Consider the following 18,844-nt stretch of genomic DNA (forward strand, 5'->3'; position numbering starts at 1 on the left):
ACCTAACCTTTGAGCATTGTCCTGGCAAACTCAATGTGGTGGCTGACGCCTTAAGTCGAAACCCGAACCCCGAGGAAGCAACTATAAATCTCGCTGTACTAGGTGAAGAAGATCATACTATCCTTAATCGATTACCCGAACTTAAGCAAGAGCAGGAGAATTACCCACCTACCCGTCTCATGTTGGATTATTTTCGAAAGGAGATCGAACCCGGTACTGCCAGATTCAAAGATGCCCAGAAGAAGTCTTCATCTTATCACCTATTTAATAATCTCATCCATAAATTCATTGACCAGGACCATACTAAATTTCGAATTGTAGTTCCGCCCACGTTTCAAATAGATTTGATATGGCTAACTCACCATACTACCGGTCACGCAGGAATCGAGAAGGTGACAGCAGTACTTCAGGAGACATTCACATGGCCACGGATGAGGCGAATGGTGCAGCAGGTCCTGCGCACTTGCGATAAATGTCAGCGGGTGAAACCAAGTCCCTTCTTATTGAAGCAGGCTCCTAAACCAATTTTGCCTAGTGCCCCGAAACAGCTGTTCGCGATCGACTATTTCGGATCGTTACCTGCTAGTCGTCGCGGGATGAAGTATATACTTGTATGCCTTGATGTATTTTCCAAATTCGTAGCCTTATGTCCTGTGCAAAAGGCAAATACACGGTCAGCTCTGAATCAGATTAAGAATAAAATTATACCCAAGATGGGTAAGCCTCAGAAAATACTAAGTGACCACGGGCCACAATTTACCTCTCCCGTATTCAAGCGTGAACTTGAAAAGCTAGGCATCCAGCACGTACTTAGCTCGATACGACATCCAGAATCCAATCCTAGTGAGAGAATAATGAGAGAGATCTCTAAATATTGTAGACTGTATATTTCAACGGAGCACTGGAAATGGCTGGATGTTGTACCGATTATCACAGAAAGTATCAACACGACGCGCCACGAGTCTAGCGGCCAGATCCCGATGGTCTTACAGCACAACGAATATCCGAATAGAGCCTGGCATGGCATTATTCCGTGTCCCGTTGACCCGCGCCCCTCACTCGAGATGTGTGTGAGAGAGACGGCCGAGAAGTTGAGGAGCCAGGCCGAAAGAAGAGCACGTCGAACAAGAGGGAAACGCTTTCATCGTCCTCTAAGGGTCGGTGAATTAGTATTGGTGAAGCGACCGACAAGTTCGGATGTGTCCGCCCGCTTTTATCACAAGTTCGCGGAGTTGTATGTGGGACCTTATCGTGTAGTTCATGACTACGGGAATAATTCATATCGGGTCCGCAGTATGGACGGTACAGTGGAGAAAACTTTTAACACATCCAATCTGAAGCCCTACCATCTACCGGGACAAATTAGAATCGATGAAATTCCAGAGGACGACCTAGAAGGAGACGACGACGACGACGAGATTGAGGATGAGGCACGTGAAGAAGGAGAAGAAGAAGAAGCGGAAGAAGAGGAGGAGCAAGAAGTAGAGGCCGAAGACGTGAACGTGATGGCAAGTGAAGATTCAACTCACCTTCCGTCGCGAGAATGTAGTCAATGTGAAGGCAACGAGAGGAAATTCCAAGCTTTGTTGGAAATATACTGCGAGGCCAGGAAGAAGAAAGAGAGCCTACTCGCGGAACGAAACCTCCTATTAGCACAGATGTGTTAGATGAATCACAGTGTTGATATAATAGAAAAAAATATATGTCTCCATTCTGTCTCCACATATTTTTTAACGGGGTGCTGGGAGAATGAAACATATCATATTGCCCCAGGGACTTTTATTTGCATAGTGCGCAACACTGTGGAGGCGTTAAATTTGAAAGACTTTGTTTGCGAGGTGGCAAGCAAACGGCTTTGTGCTGGGCCGCGCCCTGGAAGAGCGGCCGGAAGCAGGTTTGAATCGGCCTGTGGTTTGAAAGTTTGAACGAGGCTGTGGGAGTGTCGCAGCGTCACCTAACGTGCGGCGAGTTTGAAAAGAGCCAATCGCGAGCTGTGAAAGCGAGTCATAGAGAATTGCGCGGGGTTGCTAACTTCGATCATCACAGTGCCGACCTATTAGAAATAAGGGTGAAATCTGATAAATAACCCCTCTCCACGGTTTCGATACGCCTGATGAGTAGTAAATGAATTTAGACTTCTTTATCTGTTCATTCATCGGCTAACTTCTACATATATATTTGTGTGGCTATGTTATAACGGTTGTGGGCTTTGTCCTGAGAAAGCGGTTGAAACCTCGCGCTATAGCCAACAGGGCCACCCCCTCTTTTCGGAACGACGCGGGTGGGTCCATAAAAACCAAGAGTGGCTTGGGGAAGCGGGTCTGTCTTTCGTGAGGTGTCCGTGGTACAGGAAGTAGTCTCCACGCCAGTCGAGATCGCCATTTTCTTTGTCCGACATCAAAGTGCTACAGTGACGTTATTTCTTCATGATTGCTATATGAATATCATACACGTAGAAGCGTGCCCAGACTACAGTAAAACGTATCACCCTGGTGTGAGTTACATTTAATAAATACGGGAGTTACAAGTCCGTATATGTGTATTTACCGCTACGCGTGTGACGCTTCGCTCTTACATCAAGTGCAGTAGGTACCACGTATGTGTGAACGCGGTAAATAAAAGGGACGATAGCTGGGCATACCGGGAAGATTGTCGTGAACTAATTAGCAGTATTATACGCCAACGTTTCGGGTCGGTTTCGCGATCGCGGAGAAAACGTGTTCGATCGTATCGTAATTGCTCTTGCATACGGACGGATCCGGGGCGCATTCCCTGAGACTACGACTCTGATTAAAGAATTAATCTTTGCCCAATTATGTGTGCTAAGCAATATCTCCTTAATTAGTGTGCGCGTATGCAATTGAGCAAGTGTAGTGCTAACCTGTTTTCCATTCATTGTAGGAGTGTTATCTGCAAGGACAATCATGGAAGCTACATGTGTAATTCATATCTTTTGTAACGCCATCAAAGAGGATATGATGGCCGAGTAATCTCCTGACGCTGCAGTTGTGCAGATGGTGTGATTGCCGAAGACAACAAAGCTAAGTGGATATGTCAGATTTTTAAGCATGTGGGTAACATTTGAGGTCAATTCAGTTTCATCCAGTTTTTAGGGTAATATTAACGGTCAATGTCAATTTGCTAACGATGAGTAATTTTACTGTCAATAAATCAGTGGGAGATCCAGGGCAGCATGCTAGTGCCCTTATTTGTTGCAGTGATTCGTGGTTAGTTTAGTTAGGGGAAAAAGGGTTGTAAATAGGTAAAGTTAGGAGTGTGTGTGCATGCATTGTTTTTAATCCTTTCAGAGCATTCCTAGGTGTGTGTGTTAAGTGTTAGGAAGGTGGATAGTTTCATCATTGACGAGGCCAGGCCGCCTTCTCTTTGTGGAATAATTAGCAGTAAAGACCAGTGTAGGCCTCTTATATTTGATCTGTGCGCGATTTCAGATATATGTTCGCTGCCACAGGAACGCCACGACGTCTTCGTTGGGTAGTTAGGTTCTTCTAATGAGCAGAGACGACAGTAGATCGGGGTGGAGATTATTGCGAGGGTTGAGAGGCTGAGATCGCCTGATATATGACGCGGAAGTCAGATATGGGTTTGAATGCCTGTAAACATGGCAAGGAAGGAATGTTGGCAGGGCAAGCTGCTTTAAACAAGGACGGGCTTGGATATGCCCGCAGAGTATAGAGTCAGAGTCGAGAATCGAACTCCCGAGCCGCTGAGACGGAAGGCCATGTGTGACGTCTTCCTTGAGAGCGATGTTTGCGGCATATGTATTGAAAGGTGAAGAAGAGATGTTTCTGTTGTCATAGAAGATTTTATAAACGGGAGAAATAATTAGTTTACGTAATAAAGCAGCAGTATTTAAGAGTATTTAAGAGAGAAACCTTCTTTTGTTGTGTGAGCAAGTCTGGCTGGGATAGCCGTGAAGGAAGCAATTACCTGCACCCCGCCAAGTGTAAGCTGCACCCCGTTTGCCTGGAGTCCTTTGCGAGGCAGTATGAATAACTTTCCAGCGGGGTTCCGCTCCCATGAAAAGTGAAACTTACCACTAGTCAAAGGGGAATGTCCTGATCGCCCTGGCGGACAGGGGCGTGCCACTAATGACCTGGTGATGAGGAAGTGCTCTGACTGCATGTACATATTTTCTTTATATTGTAATTATGCTGTTATTTTACAGGAGTTGTGTTTGTATACTTATGTACCTTGTATCGAAGTGCCTTGTCGTATCTGTTGTCAGTGTGTTGTGTCTTGACGAATTAATCTTTGTCTCTTAAATTTAGCCCGGAGCTAATTTTCTCTGGTGGTATGCAGCTTCAGGCTGGTTGTTTGCGACAGATCGGATCTGTCAGTAGAATCTGTGTAGTATATAAGTTAGGATCCCTGGATTTTCCCTTATCAGGATTAATGATTTTGTATATGTAAATAGTTGTATTATGGAATGAAACTGACGTGATTTTCTCTTGTCGAAGCATAGCTTGTGGACGGTCGTAATCGAAATTCCCCTCGGGGAAATCGGCATATTCACTTGGCGGCGTTGTCGAGAATTAAAGATGTAATTCAGGCCAAGATTTAAGATTTTGTTCTTTTATAAATTATTTGTTCGGTATTTGGACCGATATTTTTTTTAGTAATGTAATATGTAGTTGTTCTTAATGTGCACGGCACATTATACTTTTTTTTATGACAGTTTGCGTCATGTTTTATTGTATTTTGTGGAATTTCGATAGAATGAATATTAATTATGTGCTCTAGTGAATAAATCCATTTTACCCCTTTATCTGTCTCTTATTCACAACAAATGCAACTGTTTCCCATTCATATACACCATTGGTGATTATTTTTATAGAAGTTAGATTTAATTCTCGCCCACAGACCGAACGTAACCACGAAGCTCTAACCGACTGAGTCTGGCATTGTGATATCGATGGATGGGAACGGTTCAATAGCCTTTTTAAAAGAATGTCTTAGATTAAAAATGGTACCAAGATTCTTGAGACATGTCCAAAGGAAAAACTTATCATCTCCTTATTTAGTAGAAACCCAAAACAAAACCAATGAAATCTGGCTTAAAGATGAAATTAAAACTTTCTACAGGAAGAAATCACTCTTAAACTTACAACTATACAGACTACACTTATCAGTGTCTCAATATGTAGCCCCTATAGAATGGAATTCATTTCAACTGCATGTAGATTACAAATTAATTATTCTAAATAAGAAACAATTAACATTAGATTAAAACAACTTGCCTATTTAAAAGAAAATCAGCTGCAGTCACCCAAAAGGCACGAAGAAAGAAGTAAAAAGACTCCTTCTTTCAACAACACACCCGCCATAGTTAACTTAATGAATACGATCTTCTCAGAAAAAGAAATGGAATTATTAATTAAAAGGTTAAAACATAATTGGCCTAGTATACAAAAAGAAAACGATATCATCACCACCACAGCAGAGGTTGAGACGAATATCTCTAAACTCCCTTTGGAATTACAAAACGATACTGGATACGAAATAAAAAAGAAACTACTAACATTAACTGAGGGATTAAATAAAAGTGCTAATCTCAACCATGCTAAATTAATTAAAGATATGAAAAACAAAATAAAAGTTAACAATTTAATAATAACTAAAGCTGACAAGGGGGAAACTACAGTTATATTAGATAAAAAAGATTACATTAAAAAACTGAAGAGTTTTTCACAAATGAGACTTACACAAGAGTTAATAAAGATCCCATAATCAGAATCCAACAGAATTTAAAAACATTATCAAAGAATTCTACATTTCTACTGAATGAACCAGAACAGCAAAAACTAATCCTAATGAACCCTAACACCCCCACAGCAAGAGCTTTACCTAAATTACATAAGAAAGATATACCCATACGTCCAATCATCAATTGCAGAAATAGTCCAACATACAAACCCTCAAAATATATCCACAACTTTATCAAAAAATAAGATGGAATCTGCAAAAAGTCAATTTTAGTCTAACACCGATTTTGTGTCAGCCATTGGTCCATATCGTTTAGGAAATGTATAAACAAACAAGATAACAAACAACACGATGCAGCAGAGTGCAGGACTACCACGCACGAAACATACAGTGTGTTGAAAGAAAGCTTTTAAAAAACATTGATATCGATATTGCATGTTATCAATATTTTCAGAGAGGAAAAGCTTCAATCTTTCTGGCGGTATTACTTTTGTTGTGATCTTGCAGCAGGAACTGAAGATACAGGCGAAAGAACAACGTGACCGACAGATCGGCCTCCGGCGATCCGCTGCCGTTGCCGTGCCGAGTTTAAAATTTAGGCCTAGAATTCAGATTCAAGACCCAGTTAGGCCTAAATCAGCTGTGTTTGGTGATAGCCAAGGAAGGGGAATTGCAGGAGTGATTAACGACGAGAATATAGCAGCAACCGGAGAAATATATCCAGGATCTTCTATCAGCAGTGTTCTGGAAAACGTAGAAGCAGCAACTAGGAACTTCGGGAGCGGCGATGCAGTGCTTATCATCGGTGGGACGAACGACGTAGCTCACGACGACGCCAAGAATGTAAGATCACAACTTAAACATACACTAGGGAAGCTGACCCACACTAACGTCTTTGTAGTGAACGTGCCCCACAGGCATGATTTGAGTAGAGACTCGTGTGTGAACATTGAAGTGGACAAGGTCAATACAGATATTGTTAAAATTTGTAAACATTTTTGGAATACTCAGGTTATTGAATGCAGCAGTTTTGAGAGATACTGTTATACAAAACATGGCCTCCATCTAAACAATTCAGGTAAATGAAAGATAGCAAATATTGTTCTAGATTTTATTAATCTTAAGATATGTACTGTAAAACAGGCAACTCCTTTGAGTTATAATACTGACCAGGAAAACTAGTGGAAAGAGCCAGCTGTACTTCAAGCTGGCTCAGTCAACTAGAAAAAGAAAGTCAGGATAGTAAGGAATTTCAAGTTACCCAATTGCAACAGTCAAGTTTTAGGGAGGAAGGGGGTCTGAGATTGCTCTTGGTAAACTGTCAAAGTGTAGTAAATAAACAATTAAAATTCGGTACATTGATAGAATTTTATGAGGCTGATGTGGTGATAGGAGTGAAATCGTGGTTGAAAGAAGGGGTGGGTAATAGAGAAGTATTTCCAGAAGGGTACACAGTCTATCGTAGAGACCGAGGAGATAAAAAGGGAGGGGGGGGTGTTTATTCTGGTGAAGGAAACTTACTGTTCACATGAATGGTTTACCAATGAAAGGGATGAAATATTAGGGATAAAATTAGTTTGTGATAATATGAAGGAGGTGGGAATTATAGGAACATACAGGCCTGGAAGAGAGGAAAGAGACATGGAAATCTTTGAGAAAATAATAGATTATACTCATAAAAACAATACTAATGATATGGTAATAATTGGGGGAGATCTAAATTTGCCTGAAGTTGAATGGAATAGAGCTGCAAGTGAAGCCCATGAACAGAAAATGGCAAATAAGTCAATTTGGGAGGGAGGATTTATACAAGTAGTACAAGAACCAACTCGTCTCAATAACTTACTAGATGTATTCTTGGTTAAACCATGGGAAATTGTTGATAAAACTGAGGTAATTGAAGGAATAGGAGACCATAAGGCTGTAATAATGGATGTAGGACTCGTACCAAAAAGGCTTAATAAGAGGGTTACACAAGACAAGAAATTGTACAGAAAAACTAAAGTTGATGAATTTGGGACTTACCTTAAATCACAATTCAGTTGTTGGATAAGTGGAGGGAGTAACGTGGATACACTTTGGGCTAAATTTAAAGGAATCATTTGGGAAGGAGAGAAGAGATTTGTACCTGTTAAGAAGGGTAAAATGACCTCAGACCCTGTTTATTATACAAGGGAAATAAGAAAATTAAAAAGAAAATGTAGAATAGTAAACAGGAAAATCAAAGAGGGTAGGGAGAGTAGAGAAACTAGAAAACAGCTAATGAGGGAACTGAATAGAGTGAAAAAGGAAGCAAAAGAGAATTATATGAAAGGCATACTTCAAGAGGGTAATGACCACAAAGGGAAATGGAAAAAGCTGTATTCATATATCAGGAATCAAAAAGGAAAAGGAATCCAAATTCCTACAATGGTGGGAGAAGGGGGTGAACACTATTTAACAGATACTGAGAAAGCAAACCTATTTAGTAGGGAATTTAGAGATTCAGTAGATGATTGTCAAGAGTTGGAAACCGAAACAGAAGATAAAGAGGGAGAGAGACAGAGGGAAACAAGAAGCTTCTCATTCACAAATGAAGATATTTTCAGAGAAATCCAACTGAATCAGCAAGGAAAAGCAGCAGGAAGTGATCAAATTACTGGGGAGGTTTTAAAGAAAATGGGGTGGTACATAGTGCCTTATTTAAAATTTCTCTTTGACTATGTCATAAATAATAGTGTAATACCAAAGGAATGGAAGGAATCTATAATAATACCAATTTATAAAGGAAAGAGTGATAAAAGGAAGCCAGAGAACTACAGACCAATCAGCCTGACCAGTATAATTTGTAAAATACTGGAGAGTTTAATATCAAAGTACATCAGAGGGATATGTGACGATAAACATTGGTTCATGAGGAGCCAGTATGGATTTAGAAAGAAATTTTCTTGTGAGGCACAACTGGTGGGATTTCAGCAGGACATATCAGATCAATTGGATTCAGGAGGTCGGTTAGATTGCATAGCCATAGATCTTTTTAAAGCCTTTGATAGAGTGGAACATGGAATATTATTATAGAAATTGGAGGGAATAGGATTGGACGTAAGGGTTACACGTTGGATAAAAACATTTCTAAATTCAAGGGTTCAGAAAGTCAAAGTAGGAAATAATGTATCTTAGGAAGAGAAAGTTTGGAAGGGAATTGCACAGGGTAGTATAATCGGTCTGTTACTTTTCTTAATATACGCAAATGATTTAGGGAACAATATAACATCAAAAATGAGATCGTATGCAGATGACATAATTGTTTATAGGGAAATAAATACCATTGAGGATTGTTCAGAATTACAAAGGGACCTTGAAGGTATCCAACAATGGGTTGAAGAAAATAATATGAAGGTTAATGGAGGCAAATCAACTGTTACAACTTTTACAAACAGGAGCTTTAAAACTGAATTTGAATATACTTTGGATGAGGTAGTTATCTCAAAAGATGGCAAGTGCAAATACGTAGGTGTGAGATTTGAAAGTAATTTGCACTGGAAGGGTCATATTGATGACACTGTTGGGAAAGCATACAGATCGTTACATGTCATAATGAGGCTACTTAAAGGATGCAACAAAGAATTAAAAGAAAAAAGTTACTTGGGTATGGTTCGTCCATTATTGGAATATGCAAACAGTGTTTGGGATCCTCACCAAGAATACCTAATAAAAGAAATAGATAGTGTGCAGAGGAAAGCAGCAAGATTTCTAACAGGGGATTTCAGGAGAAAGAGTAGTGTATCAGAAATGTTAAAGGAACTTGGGTGGGAAACTTTAAGTAAGAGAAGGGAGAAAACTAGACTTATAGGATTATATAGAGCCTATACAGGAGAAGAAGCATGGGGAGATATCCGTGAGAGGCTTCAGTTGGAAAATAATTATATCGGCAGGACTGACCACAAATATAAAATTAGAAGGAATTTTAGCAGAATTGATTGGGGTAAATTTTCATTCATTGGGAAGGGTGTGAAGGAGTGGAACAGTTTACCAGGGGTAGTGTTTGATCCTTTTCCAAAATATGTACAGATATCCAAGAAGAGAATAAACAGCAACAGAGAAAATAAATGAAGTGTTAGAGGGCATTCGACCAGTGCAGGTTATTGCAAATAAAAAAATTTGTGTGAATAAATTAATTCCATCCCCTGGTCTAAGGAGTTTGGACAGCCAAAGTAGGGGGCTGCCTGTAGGGGTGAAGTACAGTGGGGACTTCGAGGGCCCTGGGACCGCTACGGTAGCTGTGAAGGCCCTTCAGGAACTCTGAAAAGTGGTGGCAAAAGGGGCTCTGGTTAAGACGCAGCAGGTCGTTATGCTACTTAGGATCCAGAACGGGTAAAAAAAAAAAAAATAGTAAATAAATAAATGCAATGTAAATATTAATGTTATACCAGTTATATAGTATCATTTGAAGTAATTCCACATACTGTATATCAGTTGACTATATTTGTAAGTAGTACAGGAGATATTATAAGTAGAATTTTGTAAACAATATAAATTTATTAAGGATGAGCTGTGTGTTTAATAGAAAACATTGTTAGTGTAAATTGTATAATATTGTATTATAGGAAAATTTTGTTCTCTGGTTAATTTAATATTTAGTGCTTGACAATAATGTATTTTAGTGTACCATTTGCCACCGAGGATTTTGATTTTGATTTTTAGCAGCAGCTCGCATGGCCGATAGATCGGTCGCCTGGCAGTATAAGAGTTAAGTTGAGGCTGTACGATAACAATCCTCTGAGTAGATGAGTACAATCTGAATGTTACTAAGTAATGGTTTTCTCTTAACAGTCTTTGACTATTTCATTCTGGAGATATCATTGCTCATCAATTACATATTGCTTCCCAACTGTCAACAAGTGTGGATTATTTATTTTATGTAACAGTGTGTTAACTGTTTAGATGTGGTGACAACTGTGTTGACACTGTCGTTCCTAGGAACTTTCCTATTGGGTTATTAGAGGATGGTATAGCATTTAAATTTAAGAATTTCATTTTTAAGTCCGTTATGAACCGCGAATAATAGATAAGTAAAATTCAAAATCCACCTTTTCAATACTAATATTAAACTAAATAAGTTATAACATTTACTTGGAACTAGTTTTGATGCTGGTAAGCGTCATCTTCAGCCAAATATGAGAACAGGCAATCGTAAATATACATATCATCATTATATCAGCTGCCTCTGTGGATCTGTGGTAGAGTGTCGGCCTCCGGATCCCAAGATAGCGGGTTCAAACCCGGCAGAGGTAGTCGGATTTTTGAAGGGCGGAAAAAAGTCCATTCGACACTCCATGTCGTACAATGTCGGCATGTAAAAGATCTCTGGTGATACATTTGGTATTTACCCGACAAAATTAATTAAATCTCAGCCATAAACGCTCAAGAGAGATCCGGTTTACTCTAGGTCCGCTAGATGGCAGACAGAGTAAACCGGAACGTCGAAATTGACGAGCAGACAGCCAGATGGCGTCAATTCGAAATGTCTGCAAACGGTAGCTGAGGCCATACGATTATTATTATTATTATTTTTATCATTATATCAATGCACATATAAACACTCTTAATATGAGACTTATGATGCCGTTCTAAATGTGACTGTCATATTTACAGAGAAATTCTATATGTGGTTCAACCTTTGTATAACATTTTATTTATGACAGGACTTTTTTTATTTATTTGAGAATCTTACAGTTCTAAGTTGAACTCAATACTTTCAAAGTTCTAACTTGAGTAAAAAGAATTATGTTGTGTTAAGTGTCATACTAATCACGACTTCAAGATTTTGAAATTGTGATTATTTGGAGTTTTATTCTCCAGATACTTTTAGGGGCATCATAAGTCCCATATTAAGAGTGTTTATATGTGCATTGATATAATGATGATATGTATGTTTACGATTGTCTGTTCTCATATTTGGCTGAAGCATCGGAACTAGTTCCAGGTAAATGTTATAACATTTAGTTTAATATTAGTATTTAAAAGGTGGATTTTTAATTTTACTTATCTACCTATATTATGGTATAACAGACAAAAATTCTTTTCTCCAACAAATTTAGGTCTATCCAGACTTCTTTTCTGTGAAATTGTTTGTGTGAAAATTCATGAAAATGTGGCCAGTTTTCATTGTGGTAGTGAATGATGTTCACAGATTCATTATGATCATATTTTCAATATAGAACAGGAACCAATGGAATGAACAAATTAGCTAAATGGCACGAGTTGTATAGCAGTAGGCTTGCATTTAAGAAACAGTGGCTTCCATGGTGGATTATGAGTATATAAAGCAGAGTGCATAGGGACAAACACAAACATCCTCCAAGATGGTTTTTCATTTTCACACCAGGTAAATGCTGAAGCTGTACCTTAATTAAGGTCACAGCCACTACTTTTCCAGTCCTCGATCTTCACTTTACTATCCCATTATACTTGAAAATTTACATGAGTTAGTGTGATATTGTCCAACAAAGGAGTTCTTTTTCCCCATTGCTCTTCATTTCACTCATGGATACTATTATAAAGGAACTCAAAGAAATAGATAAGGAAGATCTTAATGCTTTTCTTTTTTTTTTTAAATGCCATTTGGGGAGAAACTGAGAGAGATGTTCAGACGAGACTGGATCTTTGGAACACCAAGTTTGAAGAATATATGTTAACTGTGAGCAAGATCAAAACAGTGATAATGAAAGTTAGCAGGACAAATACACCTTGTAACCTCACCCTCAAAGGAGAAAAGATTGAATGTGTGAATAGCTTTAAATATCTGGGGAGTACAATATTAAATGATGGATGTGTTAAGAATGAAGTGTTGAACAGGGTGCAAAAAAGATCCAACTTCTTTCATCAAATATGGAACATAGTATGGGACAAGGGAGTTCCTCAAAGGGTAAACAAACCCTGTTTAAGACTTTATCTCCTGCCCATCACGATGTATAGTCTGGAGAGTTGCGTCATACATAAAAGAGAAGTCAACTGCAAGCTGTTGAAATGAAGTTCCTTAGATGAGCTGTACAGAAAACAAGGAAGGACTGAATTAGGAATGATCAGATACAAAGAGACCTGCAGGTCAACCTGACCATGGAAGAAAGGCTGAGTGTTGCAAGGATGAAGTGGCTAGGACATGTTAAGCAGATGCAGGTGACTTGAACACCAAGGAAGTGTTTTGAAAAGATCGTTCTGGGACGAAGACCAATTGGACGCCCCAGAAAAAGGTGGTTAGATCAGATAAGAGAAGACCTAGAGAAGAGAAGAGAAACATGGGATGCCCTAGAGAGAAAATAAGCATACCAGGACCGTAAGAAATGGGGGAACATTGTTCTTAAACAACCTACCTGACTCGCTGGAAGAAATTCATGATGATGATGATGATGATTAGTGTGATATTAAACACATAGTGGGGGAAAAATCTGAAATGGTATCTAAAATGGAAGGCATTACTAAGATCAGGCTAAAAAAAAAAAAAAAAAAAAAAGGAATGGTGACAAGAAAGTCAATACCAAGGCTTTTTCCACCATTTATTGCACATGCTGATGGGTCTGTGCATGCAAACTGTAACTCAGATGTGGATTTGGCCCTGTTTTATGGCCAGATGTCCTCCATGACATCAACCCTATGTGGAGGGATGTACATTCACTATCGTGTGTTTCTGTGGTGGTTGGTAGTGTGGTCTGTTGTGAGTATGTGAAGAGAGGTGCATAGGAACAAACATCCAATCCTCAACCATGGAGCCAGTCAAGCTTATGTATTTCATTACATTTCAAATCATGTCCAGCATATTTAATTTGCCTTCACACTATGTGGGGCACAAGGAATTCATTATGTTCTGATAATATCCCCCTTACATTTTCTAAAAATTCTCTAAATGGTTGACAGATGGTGACAACTGCATCACTTAAGACTTCCAAGGTAACACAAACTGAAGTTATTGTCAATATATGCAAATCTGAAGCACAGGAAAGGTGTCACTGAGCTACACTCAGGTATGGGACTCTCAAGTTTTACATACTAGTATGTTAAAATTAACATTTCTTAGAATTTTCATATCCTGTGGAGGTCTCATCAATGTTCAATACAGCAGACATACTAGGAGAGAGAAAAAAATTCAAATTACTATGGAAGTCCTTTTTTTTTCAACATTCATTGAATAAAACTCATATTTTTCTATTGAGGAAAAGTTGCAGAGACTGTGAAAACTTTAATTTTGTGGTACTAATTTTTGTATGTGTATTCAATCCTTTAAACTCAATAAATATTCTAAGAGATTGATAATAATGACAAACCTTTCCAAGACGTGAAACGTTAGGATCAAATCCTTTACTGAAATGCCAGTCAGCAATGGTACAAAATATTTTGTTGAGAGTGGTATCTTCAAAAGAATCGATGGATACAATAAACATGTGTCTCATAAAGCGACCCGTCACCTCATTGGATCCTCCACCAGGTGGTTGCATGCACCCAACAAATAACTGCAACAGAACACAATACACATTATATTAAAAAGTAACAATGACTATAGCACTAGGAGAATTTCACACATTTGCCTCAAGTGTCTAATCAAAATGCCAAAATATTATGTTTAAATTTGCTGAAGAAATGATATAGAACTTGAGAGAAGATGTGATTCAGCACCAGACATCAAATGAATAGGAACAGATATTAATAAACTAGAATCTAGTTCTGGGCAGATTTTTAAAAAATTCAATAATTCTGCCTCGACAATGGTAAACAAATTAAGATTGTGAATAAGTTCAAATATTGGGGAAATTATGACCTGGAACACAAAAGAGAAACATCAATCGACAGCAGAACATCTAAACTGAAAACAGCACAGCGAATCACCTGGCCTACTTATTTTTTTAAAAAATCTCTCTCCATTAATGCTAAATTTTGGTATTACAGTACAGTTGTAAAACCCAAAGCAACTTATGCAAGTGAAACACTCTTCAAGTTGAACGCTAAGTCAACAACTCATCATCATCATCATCATCATCATCATTATCATCATCATCATCATCATCATCATCATCATCATCATCATCATCACAGTCATCATCATTATCAATGTCACACTCCAGTCGCCCAGGTGTGGTTTCAACAACCGATAAATTGCAGGAAGTAGATAGAAGAATCATCCAATACATACAATGCGGAAAAGGAGAATTGCCTTTTTTGTCATGTATTCACATTGCCTGAAACCCGACTAGTGAAGCAGTTATTTAGTTACTTCAAGAAAAATAAAACAAAGAACACTTGGTTCACTGAGATCCTGAATGATTTAGAAGAATTAAATTTAATAAATGCCCCAAACTGAAGGCAGAGAAGAGACGAGGATTCTAAGGAATAAATACTTACGATGCAAATGCAAACTAATAACATTTGAGCGAAGGAAGTATATAATTACTGACAACCAAAGGGCGGCCAGGTCCGACAGGATGAAGAGGTCTTGGGAGCGGAAGGAGAAGCTGAAAAGCTGACTCTATTTAATACTGAAAAACCTACAACCTGTTTTCCAGTCATTGACCGGGTCAGTGATGGAATGAATGAAGCAGATATAGGCTATTAGTACGATGGGGTCGCCAGTGATTTATTAATGACTGATAGATGCTATGAAATGAGAATGGAGAGTGTTGCTGGAATGAAAGATGACAGGGAAAACCGGAGTACCCGGAGAAAAACCTGTCCCGCCTCCGCTTTGTCCAGCACAAATCTCACATGGAATGACCGGGATTTGAACCACGGTCTATTTAATACTATTAGACTTTAATGTAAATTAAAGCAAACTATGTAAAAACAAATCTTCCTGAAGCTCTTGAGGTTGCCAAAGAAACAAAGGATATCAGTCCAGATCTTTGTGCTCTGAAAATTAAAAGAAAAATACATAATAACAAAATTTTGGTGATGGAAACGAAAACAATCCATTGTACAGTGACCACCAAACAAGAGATTATGGTGAACTAAAAATGAGGCACACACAGCAAGTTGAAGGGAAAGACAGGCTGTATTCACCCAGAATTCTAATGGAGACAGTCACTGTTCTTTTCAACAAGAAGAAATTAGGATCGTCACTATCATTTAAAAAAAAAAAAAAGAAATGAAAAGCAGGCAATGATTTTCCTTTTGTTACCTTAATGTCATAACGGCTACTGAAAATGATCTCCATTTTCATTTATACAGATAGGGCATCTTTGAAGGAAATTCTATGACATGTCATAATTCATCTTCTGTTATTTCAACTATTACTCTCCTAATTTTGTTTTCAAGGGTCTCATCTGTATGCAGAGTGTTCCAATGGACTTTCCATTTCAAATTTCCCCACAAATAAAAGTCACACATTCTGATATACCTTCTCTTTCATATTTTCCTGCAAATAAAATCATACCTACTGAGATCAGGAGAATGAGTTGGCCATAATACCCTACTAATTATCCAGTCACCAAACACATTTCTAATTGCGACCAAAGAATTACGTGCAGTGTGGGCCATAGCATCATTATGCTGAAAGCAGACTTTGTCTCTCTCTTCCTCAATCAAAATATCAATGAAGGGAAGCAAAACAGTGTCCAGGTATTGTTTGGAGATGAGGGTTTCATTTTAAAAAATGGGTCCAATTATTCTCCGTCCACTAACTGCACACCAAAACACCCACTTTTGTGTCATGAAGAGGTACCATGTGTATCATGTGGGGATATTCAGTGCCCCAATATTGAGTGTTCTGAGAAATAATAAACCCACTGAGGTGAAACAAAGCTTCGTCAGACATTATCAAAAGCGAAGGCTCTAAATCATTATGTACAGATCATAGTATCTACTGGCAGATGTTAACAAGAGCGACAGGATTGGCAAAATACCAATATAATTGGTCTGTTATTGGACATTATCAATTTTCCAGCTAACTCATTCCTGGTTGCCAGTGTTTCGCCCTAAGGTGGGCTCATCAGTTGGTAAATAGCACACCTACCAAGACGCATGACTAGTGTATACCATAGAGGCCACTGCATAAGCTATTTGGAGCCACCAGCAATCCCAATGCAATATGAGAGACTTTGTCTCATTTTCAAAACTTGATGCCTGCCTGCCCACCGTATGATATAGATATATAAATTTATTCATTCGGGACAAATATTTCAGGTTCCCTATGGGAATCAACATCTATATCAGGAGTAGCAAAATTTAACTTATGCACAGCAGAAACCTTACAGGTTAAAAAGTTTAGAACATTAAGTCATCTCAGCACTGAAGTGGGTGAGATATAACTTCTGGCAGCTGGATAGAAAGCCCACAAACCTGTACAACACCCTTTAACGAAGGAAGTGTGCAGGAAATGTCTCTTGTAGACATGTAGTCATCAGGACTGGACAATGGAAATTGGAAGAAAGTTCTTTTCTGTGATGAGAGTCACTTTGAAGTGTAGGGAAGAATGAGTCAATAACTTCAATCGAGCTAAGAATGAGCCAGCAACATCAGCACATTTGCAATAGACCATAAAACATCCTGTGAAGAAGATGTTTTGATGGTGTTTCACACATGAAGCTGTCCATCACACAGCACTGTCAAGGTCTTTCTGGAGTCACTCACAATCCTGAAACTAATTTATTACTTTCTTCCTATTTTTATTATTTTGTTACATCCTCTGTGGGACCACAGGTAACTTAGTTTGGGTTGTTTTCTTCTTCTCCTCCCAGAACTTCTTCATCTCTCTCTCCTTCTTTCCTGTTCTTCAGCTACGACCCTTAGCAGTAGTCAACAAGATGATGAAGTCTGACCAGTATTTCTAAATACAGGAACTGGTGAACTGCAGAATAAGTTTCCAATGGTGACAGAATTTTAGCAAAATTGGGCTCCTTTTCAAAGAAAGTGAAAGACATTCTTCAGTGAGAAAAATATTTGTATCTTAGAGTGGCCAGGGAACTCCCATGATATTAATCCAATAGAAAACTAGTGGGCTATTTGCAAACCGAGACTCACAAAACTTGACTGTCCCACAAAAATACAAACAATTGAGTCAATCAGTCAGTTAACACTGATCTGCATTTAGGGCAGTTACTCAGGTGCCAGATTCCCTATCAGACATTCTTTAAAGGAGAAGAAAAGGGAGTGTATATGTGAGGATTTACAAGCAGCAGAAGTATTCAGTCAGCAATATGTATTGTTGGATATAGGGAGAATGTCCAGGTAGAGGAGGTGAGTAATACTAATGATGTACTGAAATTTACCTATGATAACAATGATATTTACAATAAGATACGGAATTTGAAACCTAGAAAAGCAGGGCAAGAGAAAGGAATGGGATCCAAGTGGGCTGTTGAACTCCAGAAGGACTGGACTGAGATGGGGATCAAGATGGAAGGGATGGAGAACTGGAGAAATAAATGTACACCAACAAATAAGCCAGAGCTCATTGACAGAGAAAGGTACAGGAATAGGATAGAGAAGCACCAAAGGGGGAGACAAGAGGAACAGATATTGAAAATGTTAGCAACCAGCAGATTCACTCCCCGTTTCCTCAATTTGTGAGCCAAGTCCATAGTAGTGAGCTTGGGATTTGATTAGCCTCTCCTGAGGAGAAAACATTCATAAGTTGATACTGTTTTCTTTTTCCTGCCACAGCTTCCTTTTTTTCTTCAGTGAAGCTGAATCAGCCTGTTTGAGCTGCTGAATAATTCTATTTATAGTGTTTACACCAACACCAAATTTAGTAGTTCTTCTTGTGTCCTGGAAATATTCTGAGATAATGTAACAATTGCAATGAGCTTCCTGGGAGTTGTCTCTACTGAAGACATAGGTACAGTATTACTAATTGTACAAGGAAACTTCAAAATTCCTCAAAATTGATACACATCAGAATAAATACACTTTTAGCCTAAAACAATCATTACACAGATTAATTATCAATGAATAGCAGTCCAAATAATACACAGAGAGTCCAGGATCTAAGAATAAGCAAAATGTAGCCCACCTTTGATAACCATTGGGAAAATTATGAAAAGAAATATTTTGTGCTGATTAATTTGCACGATACTGTACTTACTACCCATTCTGATTTATGAACTGGAAGATGCAATTAGTGTTGCCAACCCTTATAACAAGAAAGTTGCTAGAC

The 18,844-nt window shown here is 38.6% G+C and overlaps 1 protein-coding gene across 1 annotated transcript in view; it reads right to left on the reverse strand.

Moving 5' to 3' along the window:
- The window catches only part of Dnah3 (dynein heavy chain 3, axonemal), a 912,075-nt gene that overhangs the window by 307,498 nt on the left and 585,733 nt on the right, over positions 1 to 18,844 (reverse strand). Inside the window, exon 37 of the mRNA XM_068228454.1 lies at positions 14,025 to 14,210. Within this exon, the coding sequence (XP_068084555.1) occupies positions 14,025 to 14,210 (186 nt within the window). The remainder of the gene's footprint in view (positions 1 to 14,024; positions 14,211 to 18,844) is intronic.

The sequence above is a fragment of the Anabrus simplex genome, chromosome 6, assembly GCF_040414725.1.
Source record: "Anabrus simplex isolate iqAnaSimp1 chromosome 6, ASM4041472v1, whole genome shotgun sequence".
NCBI lineage: Eukaryota > Metazoa > Arthropoda > Insecta > Orthoptera > Tettigoniidae > Anabrus > Anabrus simplex.